The sequence below is a fragment of the Zonotrichia leucophrys genome, unplaced genomic scaffold (assembly GCF_028769735.1).
Source record: "Zonotrichia leucophrys gambelii isolate GWCS_2022_RI unplaced genomic scaffold, RI_Zleu_2.0 Scaffold_220_83534, whole genome shotgun sequence".
Taxonomy (NCBI): domain Eukaryota; kingdom Metazoa; phylum Chordata; class Aves; order Passeriformes; family Passerellidae; genus Zonotrichia; species Zonotrichia leucophrys.
In genome coordinates this window covers 35,100-52,849 of record NW_026992425.1, presented here as the reverse complement: position 1 = coordinate 52,849, position 17,750 = coordinate 35,100, and the positions used below count along the sequence as shown (strand labels likewise).

Sequence of the window (17,750 nt, the reverse complement as noted above, 5' to 3'; positions counted from 1 at the left end):
GATTGGGGGGGCTTAGATGGATTTTGGGGGCTTTTTGGGGATCTCAGGTGGATTTCAGGGTCCTAATGTGGATTTTTGGGGTTTAAAGAGGGCCCAGGAGCCGAATTTGGGGGTCTCAGATGGATTTTGGGGGTCTCAAGTGGATTTTTTGGGGTCTCTGATGGTCCAGGAGCAAACTTTGGGGTCCCAGGAGCTGAATTTGGGGGGAACTTGGGGTCTCAGATGGGATTTGGGGGTCTCAGAGAATCCATTTAATGAATCCAAGTGTCTGGAGTTGATTTTTGGGGGTCTCAGGTGGATTTTGGGGGCACTCAGATGGTCCAGGAGCAAAATTTCGGGTCCCAGGGGATCAAGGAGCCGAATTTGGGGAGGGTCCGCCCGAATTTCGGGGGTCTCAGATGGATTTGGGGGGAATTTCTTACCCAAATTTGGGGTCCAAAAGCAAAATTTTTCCCTTTCCCCTTTACTCATCGCTTCTTCCGCTGGAATTTAAAAAAAAAATTAAATAAACTTTTGTCCCAAAATCGCTTTTATTTGAATAAATAAACGTTACAAAAGGGGGGTGGGGGAGGGGTGAAGGGCAGGGTGGGAAACCCCCAAAAAGTGACGTTTATCCAAAAAAAAGGCCCGAAAAATTAAAAATAAACATAAAAACTATAAAAAATTTAAAAATCCTAAAGAAATAAAAAAAAAATTTCCCAAAAAACCCAAAAATGGGAAAATAAAGAGAAAAAAAAAAAGGGTGGGGGAGGGGATTTTCCCCCAAATCCCAAAAAAGTGACTTTTTGACCTAAAAAAATCAGGGGGAAAATGAGCTGGGGAAGGGGTGGGTTTGGACCCCTTAGAAAGTGACGATTTTTGGGAAAAAACCCTAAGATTGACCTAAAAATGGGAAAAAAAAGAGATTTAAAATCCCCAAAATTTGGGGAAATTCATGAAAAAAATATGGGATTAAAAGGTGGGAAAATGGGAAAAAAGGAAGGGAAGGGAAATGGGAAAATCAGCCCTAAAAGTCCCAAAAAATTGGGGTGAAAATGGGAAATTTTGGGGGAAAATGTGGGGGAAAGGGTAGGGTTAAAAGCAGCCCCAAAATTGGTAAAAATGACCCTAAAAAAGTGGAAAAATTCTTTTTAAAAATCCAGGAAAATGAGGGAATAAAGGTGAGTGGGGGAAGGGATCAGGGGAAAGCACCATTTTTTAAAAATCCATAAAAATGACCTTTAAAAAGTGGGGGAAAAGGGAAAAAAAACCATCAGAGGAATCAGAAAAATACTGAAAAAATCAGAAAAAAATATTAAAAAAAAGGGGAAAAGAGAGGGAAAAAACATCAGCAAAAAATGGAAAAAAACCGCAGAAAATAACGGAAATAATTCTGGAAAAAAATTAAAAAATAATTCAGAAAAAAATAAAAATAAAAAACAGAAAAAAATAAATACAGATCAGAAAGAAAATAGAAAAAAAATGGGGGGAAAAAAAAATCTAAAAATAACGGAAAACACTTTTTAAAAAGGGAAAAAAATTAGAAAGAAGGGAAAAAAAATCTAGATAATAATAGGGGAAAAAAGGAAAAAGCGAGAATAAAAAGGTAAAAAAAAAGGGTAAAAATCTGGGGGAAAAAAAGGAAAAAAAACTGGCAAAAAAAGGAAGAAAAATTGGGTAAAAAACCCAGGAAAAATCAGAAAAAATTGAATAAAAACATAGAAAAAAGTGGGAAAAAAAGGAAAAAAACTGGGGTAAAAAGGAAGAAAAAATCGGGATAAAAAACCAGGAAAAAGTCAGAAAAAATTGAATAAAAACATAGAAAAAAGTGGGAAAAAAAGGAAAAAAAATTGGGAAAAAAGGGGGAAGGGGGCGGAGCTCGGCGAGTGGGCGGGGCCAGCATATTCAAATGAGGTCGGCCACGTTGAGCGGCATCTCCTCGATGGCCGTGTTGTAGAAGGTCTCGATGTCCCTCAGTGTCCGTTTGTCCTCCTCCGTCACCATGTTGATGGCCACGCCCTTGCGGCCGAAGCGGCCCCCGCGCCCGATCCTGAACGGGGCAAAAAAATCAAATTTTGGGCAAAAATATTGGTGAAAAAATGGGGGGTTTGTAAAAGAAAAATCCCCAAAAATTCTCTCAAAAATTGGGATTTTTTGGGGGAAATGATGGTGAAAAATTGGGATTTTTAGTGGGAAATGTAATGGAAAGTTCAGAAAAAAAATTGTATTTTTTGGGGAAATTTTATTTTAAAATTTTGAATATTTAGGGGAGAAATTGGTAAAAATTTCAGATTCAAAAGGCAAAAAATGGGTTAGAATTTGGAGATTTATGGGAAGAAATTTTGAGTTTTTAGGGGAGAAATTGGTAAACATTTCAGATTCAAAAGGCAAAAAATGGGTTAGAATTTGGAGATTTATGAGGGAAAATCTCAAAAAAATTCTCAGAAAAATTAAAGATAACTGGGGGAAAGAACTGCCAACAAATGCAGATTCCGAGAGAGAAATTTGGTAAAAAATTGTCATTTAAAATAATGAAAAATGAGTGAAAATTTTGGTGGAAAATCCGGAATTTTTGGTTGTTTAGTATTTTTTTTTCTCCCGCCTCTCCCCAATCCCTTCAATCGCTTTTTTTCCTCCCATTTTTTCCCTGAAAATCCCCAAAACTTCGGGGTTTTTGTGCCCCTCCCCCACTCCAGAGCCCCTCCCCTATTTCTTCAGCCCCTCCCCCACTCTTCAAGCCCCTCCCCTCCCCATAAAACCCAATTTATTTCTCATTTTCCCACCCAAAACCTCCAAAACTTCGGGGTTTTTGTGCCCCTCCCCCACTCCAGAGCCCCTCCCCTATTTCTTCAGCCCCTCCCCTATTTCTTCAGCCCCTCCCCCTCTTTTCAAGCCCCTCCCCTCCCCATAAAACCCAATTTATTTCTCATTTTCCCACCCAAAACCCCCAAAACTTCGGGGTTTTTTTGTCCCTCCCCTACTCCCCAGCCCCTCCCCCACCCTCTAGCCCCTCCCCCTTATTTTAGGCCCCGCCCCCCGTGTTTAAGCCCCGCCCCTGCCTGTGGATGTAGTTCTCGCGGTTGGTGGGCAGGTCGTAGTTGATCACCAGCGACACCTGCTGGACGTCGATGCCGCGGGCCTGCGACGGCGGGGGAGGGGTTAAACACGGGTGGGGGAGGGGCAGAAAAATGGGGGCGGGGCTTAGGAATGGGGGAGGGGCAAAAAAACCCCCGAATTTTTGGGGGTTTGGGAGAGAAAAATGGGAAAAAAAAGGGATATATGGGGGTGGGGGAGGGGCACATGGGGAGGGGGAGGGGCAGAAAATTGGGGGAGGGGAGAGGGAGGAAAAAAATCCCGAAATTTTTGAGGTTTTGGTGAAAGAAAATGGGAGGGAAATTTGGGGTTTTAATGGGGTGGGGGAGGGGAAAAATGGAGGAGGGGGAGGGGCAGAAAAATGAGGGAGGGGATGAGAAATGGGGGAGGGGGAAAAAACCCAAAAATTTTGGGGGGTTTTGGGGAGAAAATGGATTTTAATTGGGGGGGGGGGCAGGACGGCAAATTTAATTTAAAAACCCCAAATTTTTAATTTTTAAGGGGAATTTGTGGTGATTTTGTGGCTGGACATTCTCAGGGGTGGGGGAAGGGCAGGACCCCAAGTTTTTAATAAAAACCCCAAATTTTGAAATTTTTGGGGGATTTTTTTGGGGATTTTGAGGCTGGAATTCCGGGGGGTGGGGAGGGGTCAGTTGGTCAGTCGGTCACTCGGGGGGGGAGGGGCAGCACTGACCAGCAGGTCCGTCGTTATCAGCACCCGGCTGGAGCCCGACCGGAACTCCCTCATGATGACGTCACGCTCCTTCTGGTCCATGTCCCCGTGCTGCCAAAGGGGCGGGGTCACTGCAGGCCACGCCCACACCCTAAGCCACGCCCCCAACCCACAAACTCCTCCCTCTTCTTTAAAATTCTGATTTTCCCCAAAATTTCCCATTTTAAATCCCAAAATTTGGGATTTCCCCCTCCCCTACCCAGAAGCCACGCCCCCACCCTCAGGCTCCTCCCCCCAAGCTTCAGGCCACGCCCCCCCTTTCATGCACCTCCTTCCTCTTTTGAATTTCTGATTTTTCCCTGAAAAATTAAAAATTTGGAGCTCCACTGACCAGCACTGACCATGAGTGACCAGCGCTGACCCACAGTGACCGTCAATGACCAGCACTGACCACCACTGACACTCATTGACCGGGAGTGACCATGAGTGACCCCATGACTGACCATAACTGACCATTACTGACCATGAGTGACCATTGAGTGACCACACTGACCATTGCGGACACAGTGAAGTCCCTGGCGTGCATTTTCTCGGTCAGCCAGTGACCACTGACCCCATAACTGACCATGAGTGACCCCAGCTGACCATTACTGACCCCGGATGACCCCAGCTGACCCAGGTGACCCCAGATGACCATCACTGACCCCAGCTGACCATCACTGACACAGTGAAGTCCCTGGCGTGCATTTTCTCAGTCAGCCAGTGACCACTGACCATGAGTGACCATGAGTGACCCCAGCTGACCATGAGTGACCATCACTGACCATGAGTGACCCCAGCTGACCACACTGACCATTGAGTGACCACACTGACCATTGCGGACACGGTGAAGTCCCTCGCGTGCCTTTTTTCGGTCAGCCAGTGACCATAACTGACCATGAGTGACCATGAGTGACCATGAGTGACCATTACTGACCCCATGTACCATGAGCGACCACTGACCATTGCGGACACAGTGAAGTCCCTGGCGTGCATTTTCTCGGTCAGCCAGTGACCATTAACCCCATAACTGACCATGAGTGACCATTGAGTGACCATCACTGACCATAGCAGACACAGTGAAATCCCTGGCGTGCATTTTCTCGGTCAGCCAGTGACCATAACTGACCATAACTGACCATGAGTGACCATCACTGACCATAGCAGACACAGTGAAGTCCCTCGCGTGCATTTTCTCGGTCAGCCAGTGACTGCTAACCCCATGACTGACCATAACTGACCATGAGTGACCTGTAGTGACTCTCAATGACCATGAGTGACCCCAGGTGACCATGAGTGACCACTGACCATTGCGGACACGGTGAAATCCCTGGCGTGCATTTTCTCGGTCAGCCAGTGACCCCTGACCCCATGACTGACCATGAGTGACCATGGATAACCACACTGACCATAGCAGACACGGTGAAATCCCTCGCATGCATTTTCTCGGTCAGCCAGTGACCACTGACCCCATAACTGACCATGAGTGACCCCAGGTGACCATGGATGACCATCACTGACCATTGCAGACACAGTGAAGTCCCTGGCGTGCATTTTCTCGGTCAGCCAGTGACCATGACTGACCATGACTGACCATGACTGACCATAACTGACCATTACTGACCCCAGCTGACCATCACTGACCATTGCTGACACAGTGAAATCCCTCGCGTGCATTTTCTCGGTCAGCCAGTGACTGCTAACCCCATGACTGACCATAACTGACCATAACTGACCATGAGTGACCCCAGGTGACCATGGATGACCATCACTGACCATTGCGGACACAGTGAAATCCCTCGCATGCATTTTCTCGGTCAGCCAGTGACCACTGACCCCATAACTGACCCCAGATGACCATTGAGTGACCATCACTGACCATAGCAGACACAGTGAAGTCCCTCGCGTGCATTTTCTCGGTCAGCCAGTGACCATTAACCCCATAACTGACCATGAGTGACCATGAGTGACCATCACTGACCATAGCAGACACGGTGAAGTCCCTCGCATGCATTTTCTCGGTCAGCCAGTGACCGCTGACCCCATAACTGACCATAACTGACCATGACTGACCATGAGTGACCCCAGATGACCCCAGATGACCATTGAGTGACCATCACTGACCATTGCAGACACAGTGAAGTCCCTCGCGTGCATTTTCTCGGTCAGCCAGTGACCATAACTGACCATGAGTGACCACTGAGTGACCACACTGACCATGAGAGACCACACTGACCATTGCAGACACAGTGAAGTCCCTGGCGTGCATTTTCTCGGTCAGCCAGTGACCGCTGACCCCATCACTGACCATGAGTGACCCCAGATGACCCCAGATGACCATTGAGTGACCATCACTGACCATTGCAGACACAGTGAAGTCCCTGGCGTGCATTTTCTCGGTCAGCCAGTCCACCTTGCGCCGGGTGTTGATGAAGATGACGGCCTGGGTGATGGTCAGCGTCTCGTACAGGTCACACAGCGTGTCCAGCTTCCACTCCTGGGCAGGGAGTGACCAGTGAGTGACCGCTGAGTGACCCCTGAGTGACCCTGAGTGACCACTGGTCAATAACTGACCCTCAGGTCACACAGCGTGTCCAGCTTCCACTCCTGGCCGGAGAGTGACCACTGAGTGACCGCTGAGTGACCCTGAGTGACCCTGGGGTCACACAGCGTGTCCAGCTTCCACTCCTGGGCAAAGAGTGACCACTGAGTGACCACTGAGTGACCCTGAGTGACCCCTGAGTGACCACTGAGTGACGCTGAGTGACCAATGGTCAATAACTGACCCTCAGGTCACACAGCGTGTCCAGCTTCCACTCCTGGGCACAGAGATGACCACTGAGTGACCAATGGTCAGTAACTGACCCTGGGGTCACACAGCGTGTCCAGCTTCCACTCCTGGGCAGGGAGTGACCACTGAGTGACCACTGAGTGACCCTGAGTGACACAAAAATGACCCAAAACTCCCCAAAATGGGCCTAAAATAACCCGAAACTGAACCAAACCTCCTGAAATTCCCCCAAAATGCCCCAAACCTCCCTGAATTTCCCCAAATTTCCCCAATTCCCCCGTATTTTCGGTCTCTGTCCCCCCCGCTCAGGGGCCGCTCCCACGGGGGGAGGGGCAGCCCATGGTCCGGGGGGGGAGGGGCTGCTCTGGCACGGGGGCACTGCGGGGGGGCCACGGGGGGGGGCCAACCCCAAATCCACAGCCCGTGCACGGAAAACACCCAAAATCACCCAAAAACACCCAAAAATGGACCCAAAATCACCCCAAAATCACCCCAAATGGGAACAACCCCAAATCCACAACCCGTGCATGGAAATCACCCAAAATCACCCAAAATCACCCCAAAATCACCCCAAATGGGAACAACCCCAAATCCACAACCCGTGCAAGGAAATCACCAAAAAACACCAAAAATCACCCCAAAATCACCCCAAATGGGAACAACCCCAAATCCACAACCCGTGCACGGAAATCACCCAAAAACACCCAAAATCACCCCAAAATCACTTTAACTGGGAACAACCCCAAATCCACAACCCGTGCAAGGAAACCACCCAAAATCACCCAAAATCACCCAAAAATGGACCCAAATACACCCCAAATGGGAACAACCCCAAATCCACAACCCGTGCACAGAAATCACCCAAAAACACCCAAAATCACCCAAAAATGGACCCAAACACACCCCAAAAATGGGCCCAAAATGGGAACAACCCCAAATCCACAACCCGTGCATGGAAATCGCCCAAAATTAACCAAAAATGGACCCAAAATAATCCAAAATCACCCAAAATCACCCAAAAATGGACCCAAAAAACACCCAAAATGGGAACAACCCCAAATCCACAACCCGTGCAAGGAAATCACCAAAAAACACCAAAAATCACCCAAAAACGGACCCAAAATGGGAACAACCACAAATCGACAACCCGTGCGCGGAAATCACCAAAAATCACAAAAAATCACCCAAAATCACTTCAAAATCACCCAAAAATGGACCCAAAATGGGCCCAAAATCACCCCAAATGGGCCCAAAATGGGCCCAACCACAAATCACAAAACTGTGCCTGGAAATGACCAAAAATCACCCAAAGTCACCCAAAATGGGCCCAAAATCACCCCAAATGGGCCCAACCACAAATCCCAAAACCATGTATGGAAATGACCCAAAATCACCCAAAAATGGACCCAAAATCACCCCAAATGGGCCCAATCACAAATCACTGAAAATCCTGAAAAATTCCCCAAAAAACCCCGAAAAAAATCCCCCAAAATTACCCAAAAGTCCCCTAAAAAAACATCAAAAATTCTCAAAAAAATCCCAAAAAATCCCTGAAAATTCCCAAAAAAATCCCAAAAAACCCCTGAAAATTCCCAAAAAAATCCCAAAAAATCCCTGAAAATTCCCCAAAAAATCCCTGAAAATTCCCAAAAAATCCCTGAAAACCCCTAAAAAATCCCCCAACCCCAAAAGCTCGGGAATTTGCCCCAATCCCACCTCCCTCTCGACGTTGATGTAGAACTGCCGGATCCCCTCCAGCGTCAGCTCCTCCTTCTTCACCAGGATCCGGATCGGGTCCCGCATGAACTTCTTGGTGACCTCCAGCACGTCCAGGGGCATCGTGGCCGACAGCAGAACCACCTGGGGGGGCCAAAAACGGGGTTAGAAACGGGGAAAATGGGAAAATACAAAAAAAATGGGGAAAATAGCCCAAAAATGGGGAAAATAGCCCAAAAAATGGGGAAAATAACCCAAAATTTCATTATTTCTTGGTGACCTCCAGGGGCATGGTGGCCGACAGCAGAACCACCTGGGGGGCCCGAAAACGGGGTTAGAAACGGGGAAAATGGGAAAATACAAAAAAAATGGGGAAAATACAAAAAAAATGGGGAAAATAGCCCAAAAAATGGGGAAAATAGCCCAAAAAATGGGGAAAATAGCCCCAAAAAATGGGGAAAATAGCCCCAAATTTCATTATTTCTTGGTGACCTCCAGGGGCATCGTGGCCGACAGCAGAACCACCTGGGGGGGCCAAAAATGGGGTTAGAAACGGGGAAAATGGGAAAATACAAAAAAAAATGGGGAAAATACAAAAAAAATGGGGAAAATAGCCCCAAAAACGGGGGCAGAACCTCAAAAAATAAAATTAGGACCCTAAAATACTGGGAAAATACCCCAAAAACTGGGGTCAGAAGCCAAAAAAAATCCCGAAACCTGCCGTGAAAATTGACCTGGGACCCCAAAAATGGAAAAAAGAGCCCAAAAGACGGGGTCAGGACCTTAAAAATGGAAAAAGGACCCCAAAAAATGGGGTCAGAACCTCAAAAAATGGGAAAAGGAAAAGAAATAGGTTTGGGACTAAAAGAAACAGAATTGGGACTCCCACAAATGGGCTCAGAAACCTAAAAAATGAGAAAGGGACCCCAAAACCACCCCCAGAAAATCCTGGAAATGGAATCACGACCCAAAAAATGGAATTAGGACCCCAAAAATAGAGAAAGGACCCCAAAACCAGACCCAGGACCTCAAAATCCCTCCTAAAACTCCTCTGCAAATCCCAAAATTCCCCCAAAAGTCCCCAAGAACCCAAAAGCAGAACCCAAAACCAGACCCACAACCCCAAAATCCCCAAAAATTCCCCTAAAAACCCCCGAAATTTTCCCTCAAAACGTTTTAGGGTTTTCTCAACCACCCCAAAACCCAAAACCCTGAACGTTTTCAACCCCAAAACTCACAAAATAAACATCCCAAAGAATCCCAAAATTCCCCCATAAAAACTCCCCAAAAACCTTCAATTTTCCCCTAAATTTTTAGGGTTTTCCAGCCTTCCCCAAAACCCCCAAATTTCCCCCAAAAATAAAAATTCAAAATAAAACCCGCAAGCCCGCCCTTACCCATGGCGGCCGCCAGGGGGCGCCGCGCCGGCCCCGCTTTGGGGTTTTTGGGGTGAATTTCTCCCATTTTGGGGGTTTGGGGCCGATTTTGGCCGGGTTTTTTTGGCCCCAGCGGTCCCAAAAGCCGGGGCCGGGTTTTGGGGTGACTTTGGGCGATTTGGGGTCCCCCCACCTGCGTGTTCCCGCTCAGCTTCTGGAAGATGTCGTAGATCTGGTCCTTGAAGCCGCGGCTCAGCATCTCGTCAGCCTCGTCCAGAACGAACATCTTGATGAACTTCGGGGCTAAAAAACGACATTTCGGGAAAATTTGGGGGAAAAAAGGAAAGTTTAGAAGGTTTTGGAGAAAACCTAAAAAATTTGGGGTTTTTTTGGGCTTTTTTAGAGAGAAAAATGGAGAATTTTAGGGAATTTTTGGGGATTTTTTCAGGGTTCTGGGTTAGATTTTGGGGGAAATTTTGGGGAAAATTTGTGATTTTTACAAGGTTTGGGATTTTTCAGGTGAGCTTTAAAATTTCTGGAGTTCCCACCCATTTTGGGGTTTTTGGGCAATATTTGTAATTTTTTGGGGGGGCAGATTTTTGGGGATTTTGGGTTTTTGAGATTCCAAGCCCTAATTCTGGGATAAACTTTGGGGTTAAATTTTGGTTTTTTGGGTTAAATTTGGGATTTTCGGGGTTCCAGGTCAGATTTTTTTTGGGCAAATTTTTTGGTTCCAAATTGGATTTTTGGGATGACTTTTGGGATTTTCGGGGTAATTTTTTTCTTGTTTTTTTTGGGGGGGGTTCCAATGTTGATTTTTGGGGTGGATTTTCAGGTTTTCGGGGGTAAATTTTGGGTCTTTTGGGATAAATTTCTGATTTTTTTCTGGCTTTCCAAGGCAGATTTTTGGGATGAGTGTTGGGAAGCAGTTGGGATTTTCAGAAGTGTTGCGTTTTTGGGGTGTTTTTTGCCATTTTTGGGGTGGATTTTGCCATTTTTGGGGTGATTTTGCCGTTTTTGGGGTGGTTTTTGGGGCGGTTTTTGCTGTTTTTGGGGTGATTTTGCCATTTTTGGGGTGGATTTTGCCGTTTTTGGGGCGGATTTTGCCGTTTTTGGGGTGGTTTTTGCCGTTTTTGGGGTGGATTTTCCCGTTTTTGGGGTGGATTTTGCCGTTTTTGGGGTGGTTTTTCCCGTTTTTGGGGTGAATTCCGGCGTTTTTGGTCCCCCCTCAGCCGTTGCGCTGGATCAGCCCCCGGGGGCGGGGCCAGGCCGGGCAGGACGCGGGGCCGGGGCCCAGCCCTGGGGTCAGGTGACACGCAGCTCATCACGGGGGGGACCCAAAATCACCAAATCCACCAAAACCACCAAAACCACCAAATTCCCCACCCCGGAAAATGGGAGAGCCCAAAAAACCCCGAAAAAATCGGTGAAAAAACGGCGAAAAACGACCAAAAATGGAGATTTTGATTGGAAAATGCCAACGCTGGGACCCATCCAAGGGCAGCTCCTCACGGGGGGGACCCAAATTCACCAAATTCCCCCCCTGAAAAATGGGACAGCCCAAAACACTTGACCCCCCCCAGACCCCACTGTAAATTGAATTTTTTCCCATTTTTGGCCACTTTTCCCCCATTTTTTCCCTGATTTTCCCCCCCAGGTGTGGTTTTTGGGGTTTCCGGGGTCGGGGAATCCGTTTCTGGGGTGAATTTCTGCATTTTCAGCTTCCTTACAGAGATATCTGCGGTTGAGCCCAACCAAACCCCCACTGTAATTTGAATTTTTTCCCATTTTTGGTCGTTTTTTCCCCATTTTTTGGCCGATTTTCCCCCCCCAGGTGTGGTTTTTGGGGTTTTCGGGGTCGGGGAATCCGTTTCTGGGGTGAATTTCCGCGTTTTCAGCTCCCTTACAGAGATATCTGCGGTTGAGCCCAACCAAACCCCCACTTTAATTTGAATTTTTTCCCATTTTTGGTCGTTTTTTCCCCCTTTTTTGGCCGATTCTTCCCCCCCAGGTGTGGTTTTTGGGGTTTTTGGGGTCGGGGAATCCGTTTCTGGGGTGAATTTGTGCATTTTCAGCTCCCTTACAGAGGTATCTGCGGTTGAGCCCAACCAAACCCCCACTGTAATTTGAATTTTTTCCCATTTTTGGCCACTTTTCCCCATTTTTTCCCCGATTTCCCCCCCCCAGGTGTGGTTTTTGGGGTTTTCGGGGTCGGGGAATCCGTTTCTGGGGCGAATTTGTGCATTTTCAGCTCCCTTACAGAGATATCTGCGGTTGAGCATGTCGAAGACGCGGCCCGGCGTGCCCACCACCACGTGCGGCGCCTCCAGCTGCAGCTTCTGCACCTCGGCCCGCACGTTGGTGCCGCCGATGCAGGCGTGGCACGAGGCGCCCATGTAGTCCCCGAGCGCCATCACCACCTTCTGGATCTGTGACGTCATCGGTGACATCATCAGCGAGGTCAGCAACCCAAAAAACCCCGCTCAAATATCATTAAAAATGGTGAAATTCTATTAAAAACACCCAAAATCGCATTAAAATCCCCATTTCTGAGGTGCCCATGGAGTCCCCGAGCGCCATCACCACCTTCTGGATCTGTGACGTCATAGATTACATCATCAGTGATGCAATTGGTGCAAAAACCCCATTTAAATGCCATTAAAAATGGTAAAATTCTGTTAAAAACACATAAAAATCCCCCAAAAAAGGCCTCAAAAAATCCCCAAAATTTCCCCAAATCCCTCCTGAAAAAATCCCATTAAAACTTTTTAAAAAACCCCAAAACCTCCCCAAAACAAAACACTAAAAACCCCAAACACCCCCCAAAAAAAAACCTCCAAAAATCCCCAAAATTTCCCCAAATCCCTCCTAAAAAAATCCCATTAAAACCTTTTAAAAAACCCCAAAATAAAACCCTAAAAACCCCAAACACCCCCCAAAAAAAAACCTCGAAAAATCCCCAAAATTTCCCCACATCCCTCCTCAAAACATCTCATTAAAATCTTTTAAAAAACCCCAAAATAAAACCCTAAAAACCCCAAAAACCCCCCAAAAAAACCTCCAAAAATCCCCAAAATTTCCCCAAATCCCTCCCCAAAAATTCCCCTAAAGAAACCGCCCAAAAACACAAAAAAACCCCCCAAAAAAACCCCCCAAAATTCAGATTATTTCCCATTTCCCAGCCCCGCCTCCCGGCCTGGCCCGGCGATGACGTCACCATTGATGACGTCACCGTGGGCGGGGTCAGGGCGTGTCCCCCAGGCATGAACCAGTGTGGGCACGGAGCCGGACTGGGATGAACTGGGAGCACCCATGGGTGGCTCTGCCCCCGCCGGATTCGGGACCGCGGCCACGGCGCCGCGCCCTGCCCAGACGGCCGGGGGACCGGGAGGGACTGGGATATACTGGGATGGACTGGGATATACTGGGATATACTAGATTATACTGGGATATACTGGGAGGGACTGGGTTATACTGGGATGGACTGGGAGGGACTGGGATGGACTGGGGAGTTATACTGGGATATACTGGGATGGACTGGGATGGACTGGATTATACTGGTTTGTACTGGGATATACTGGTTTGTACTGCTAGGTTATACTGGGGGGCTATACTGGGATGTACTGGGATATACTGGGATGGACTGGGATGGACTGGGGGGGTATACTGGGATATACTGGGGGGTTATACTGGGATATACTGGTTATACTGGGTTTTACTGGGATATACTGGTTTGTACTGAGTTATAATGGTTATACTGGGATATACTGGTTATACTGGTCTGTACTGGTGGGTTATACTGGGATATACTGGGTTATACTGGGATATACTGGTTTGTACTGGTGGGTTATACTGGGATATACTGGTCTGTAATGGTTACACTGGGATATACTGGGTTATACTGGTTACAGTGGGTTATATCCCTATATAACACTCCATACTGGTCCATACCGGTCCATACCAGTCCATACCGGTCTATACTGGGTTATACTGGTCCGTACTGGTTTATACTGGTCCGTACCTGCTGTGCCAGCTCCCGGGTGGGCGCCAGCACCAGCGCCTGCGTCGCTTTGAGCTCACACTGGTTTGTACTGGTTATACTGGTTACAGCGGGTTATACCCCTATATAACACTCCATACCCGTCCATACCGGCCCATACTGGTTTATACTGGTTTATACTGGTCCGTACCTGCTGCGCCAGCTCCCGGGTGGGTGCCAGCACCAGCGCCTGCGTCGCTTTGAGCTCACACTGGTTTGTACTGGTTATACTGGTTACAGTGGGTTATATCCCTATATAACACTCCATACCGGTCCATACTGGTTTATACTGGTTTATACTGGTCCGTACCTGCTGCGCCAGCTCCCGGGTGGGTGCCAGCACCAGCGCCTGCGTCGCTTTCAGCTCCAGCTCCACCTGCTGCAGGATGGAGATGGCGAACGTGGCCGTCTTGCCCGTGCCCGACTGCGCCTGCGCGATGACGTCATAGCCTGCGACAGGTAAACACAGACAGGTGTGTCAGTGCAGGTGTGTCAGTGCACGTGTGTCAGCACAGGTGTGTCAGTGCAGGTGTGTCAGTACAGGTGTGCACATGGGGCCGTTTCACCGGTGCCCGACTGCGCCTGCGCGATGACGTCATAGCCTGCGACAGGTAAACACAGGTGTGTCAGTGCAGGTGTGCACAGGTGTGAGTGTGTCACAGGCTTAACCTGTGCCCGACTGCGCCTGCGCGATGACGTCATAGCCTGGGGAGACAGGTGTGCACAGGTGTGTCACAGATCTAACCTGTGCCTGATTGGGCCTGGGTGATGACGTCATAGCCCAGGACAGGTAAACAGGGACGAGTGCGTCACTACAGGTGAGTACAGGTGTGTACAAGTGGTTACGGGTGAGCACAGGTGGGTCCCAGGTGTGCTACAAGTAAGCACAAGTGTGTGAATGCACACACAGGTGAGCGCAGGTGTGGTACACATGTACAGGTGAGCACAGGTGTGTTAACGCACACAGGTGACACAGGTGTGTGAATGCACGGACAGGTGAGTTATACGATCACACAGGTAAGCACAGGTGTGTGAATGCATGTCCCAGTCAGTAACAAACACACAGTTGAGCACAGGTGAGTTACAGGTGTGTTAATGCACACAGGTGAGCACAGGTGTGTGAGTGTATGCAGTTGTATACAGGTGAGCACAGGTGTGTTAACGCACACAGGTGAGCTCAGGTGTGGTACACGTGTACAGGTGACACAGGTGTGTGAATGCACACACAGGTGAGCACAGGTGTGGTACACGTGTACAGGTGAGCACAGGTGTGTGAATGCATGTCCTGGTCAGTAACACAAACACACAGGTGAGCACAGGTGAGTTACAGGTGTGTTAATGCACACAGGTGAGCACAGGTGTGTGAATGCATACAGTTATATAGAGGTGAGCACAGGTGTGGTACCCATGTACAGGTGAGTTCCAGGTGTGGTACACGTGTACAGGTGAGCACAGGTGTGTGAATGCACACAGGTGAGTTATACGAACACACAGGTGACACAGGTGTGTGAATGCACACACAGGTGAGCACAGGTGTGTGAATGCACACACAGGTGAGCACAGGTGTGTTAACGCACACAGGTGAGCTCAGGTGTGCAACTGCACCCACAGCTGGGCACAGCTGCATACAGGTGAGCCTTGCACATAATCCACACTGATTTACACTCGTCCATACAGGTCTATACTGGTCCATACTGGTCTATACTGGTCCATACTGGTCTATACTGGTCTGTACTGGTCCATACTGGTCTATACTGGTCTGTACTGGTCCATACTGGTCTATACTGGTCTATACTGGTCCATACTGGTTTTTCCCGGCTCTCACCTTTGATGCAGGGCAGGATGGCTCTCTGCTGGATGGCCGAGGGTTTCTCGAAGCCGTAGGCTGGACCAGACCATACTGAGCCATCCATACTGGTCTGTACTGGTCTATACTGGTCTATACTGGTCCATACTGGTCTATACTGGTCCGTACTGGCTCTCACCTTTGATGCAGGGCAGGATGGCTCTCTGCTGGATGGCCGAGGGTTTCTCGAAGCCATAGGCTGGACCAGACCATACTGAGCTATCTATACTGGTCCATACTGGTCCGTACTGGTCTATACTGGTCCATACTGGTCTATACTGGTTTTTCCTGGCTCTCACCTTTGATGCAGGGCAGGATGGCTCTCTGCTGGATGGCCGAGGGTTTCTCGAAGCCGTAGGCGTAGATCCCGCGCAGCAGCGCCTCCGACAGGTTCATCTCGTCGAAGCTGTCCACCACCTCGTGCCAGTTGCTCTGCACCAGTGGAAACCAGTACAGACCAGTAAGGGTGGGTCTGAATGGATACACACCAGTGCAGACCCCAGAAACCAGCAAGGACCCCCTAAAACCCCATGGAAACCAACACTGACCCCTCCTAAACCAGTACAGAGCCCCCCAAAAACCAGTACAAACCAGTATAAACTGGTGCCGACCCCCACAAACCAGTACAGACCTCCGGCCGAACCAGTACAAACCAGGAAGCACTGGTATAAACCACCACAGACCAGTACAAACCAGTATAAACCAGTACTGGAGCAGCCCAGTCTGACCCAGTTGGGTTTGGAGCCCTCCCAGTTCGTCCCAGTTTGACTTTAGCCCATCCCAGTTCATCCCAGTTTGGCTCTGACTCCTCCCAGTCCATCCCAGTTCCCCTTAAACCCCTCCCAGTCCCTCCCAGTAAGGCCCAGCTCCCTCCCAGTCCCTCCCAGTTTAACTTTAACCCCTCCCAGTAGATTTTTAACTCTTCCCAGTTCATCCCAGTTCCTCCCAGTTTAACTCTAATCCTTCCCCGTTCCCTCCCAGTCCCTCCCAGTTTAATTTAACCCGTCCCAGTTCCTCACCTCGATGACCCCGTCCGGCTCCATCCCCTCAGGGCCGCTCTCGCGAGATCTGCCGAGAAAACCATCGCCGTGACGTCACCATTTCGGCACCGTGGCGTCACCGCCGCCGAATCGCGAAATTCGCGCGGTTCGCTTCCCACGTGACCGGAAGTCGCTCCCGGTCCCGCCCGCTCCCCGACCACGCGGCGCCACCGGAAGTCGCCACAGGGCAAAGCTCCGCCCACATCCGGTTTTAAACCCTCACGAACCGACCAATCCGACAGTGCGCCGCGTATGACGTCATCACGCCCGCCGGGACAATGGAGGCGCACGCCGGGCCGACCACGTGGGCGGGGGAGGGGGGGGAAGGAAGAAAAAAGCACAAAAAACCCGGAAGAAAACGGCAAAAAAGCGAAAATTCCCCCAAAAACCACGGGGGGAAGGGAGCGGAGAAAAAAACCGAGGCCAAAAAGGGAAAAGGACCCAAAGCTCCCCTCAGAAAACCGCGGCGGCAGCGCGGAATCGCCGATCCCCCACCCCCCGCTAAAGGGCCGCGATTTCCCCCCCTCCTCCCGCTCCCCCCGCGGTACCGGCGCCCCTCCCCCCCACCCGGTACCGCACCGACTGTCATGACTCGCCGACATCTCCGCGCTGCGCTCGGGCCTCCCCCGCCCGGCGCCGCCTTAAAAGGGCCCAGGCCGCGCCTCCCCACCGCGCCGCCATTGGTTTGATCCGCCCCGAGTCCCGCCCGCGCCGCGCGCTGATTGGTTGGAGGCTCCGAACCGAGCGAGGATTGGTTGGAAGTGCTTAAACCGCGCCCCCTCCGAGGGGTTGATTCATTCAATGGCGGAGGGGGCGTGGCTGGAATGAACCATGTGGAGGGAGGGGAGGGGGTGTTTGGGTGCCCCAGCCCCCTCTCACGGGAGATCCCAAAATTTTCTGAGGAGGGGGGGGAGCGGGGAACTTAAAAGAGGGGGGGGCTCTAAAAGCGGCCACGAACCGGAAGTGACGAAAGGGAAAGGAGGGGGGAGGGGAGGGGGAAGCCGCCCCTCCCCCCCCGCGCGGAGTGGGCGCGACCCCCCCGGGACGGGCGCGGATGGACCGAAATTCCCTAAAAATGACCCAAAAATGGCCCTAAAATGGCACAAAATGAGCTCAAATCCCTCTAAAATGTCCCAAAAAAGACAAAATTCCCTAAAA

At 49.6% G+C, this 17,750-nt stretch overlaps 1 protein-coding gene across 1 annotated transcript; it reads right to left on the bottom strand.

The window, feature by feature from the left end:
• Positions 1-1,751: 1,751 nt before the first annotated feature.
• On the bottom strand, positions 1,752-17,253 carry EIF4A1 (eukaryotic translation initiation factor 4A1). The gene is made up of 11 exons (XM_064738205.1): positions 17,172-17,253; positions 16,572-16,620; positions 15,852-15,984; positions 14,017-14,156; positions 11,928-12,096; positions 9,861-9,970; positions 8,292-8,435; positions 6,144-6,281; positions 3,767-3,856; positions 3,039-3,118; positions 1,752-2,029 (listed from the first exon to the last, which is right to left on the bottom strand). The coding sequence occupies exons 1-11, from the start codon at positions 17,192-17,194 to the stop codon at positions 1,885-1,887; spliced, it is 1,221 nt and encodes a 406-aa protein (XP_064594275.1). The 5' UTR covers positions 17,195-17,253; the 3' UTR covers positions 1,752-1,884.
• Positions 17,254-17,750: the final 497 nt, after the last annotated feature.

Excerpts from the sequence above, each read along its gene's own strand:
- EIF4A1 (XM_064738205.1), bottom strand. The coding sequence starts at position 17,194 with ATGTCGGCGAGTCATGACAGTCG. Across the intron at positions 9,971-11,927 it reads GCTCAACCGCAGATATCTCT|CCCCGAAGTTCATCAAGATG; the intron begins GTAAGGGAGCTG and ends GTCGTTTTTTAG. Across the intron at positions 6,282-8,291 it reads ACATCAACGTCGAGAGGGAG|GAGTGGAAGCTGGACACGCT; the intron begins GTGGGATTGGGG and ends CTCCCTGCCCAG.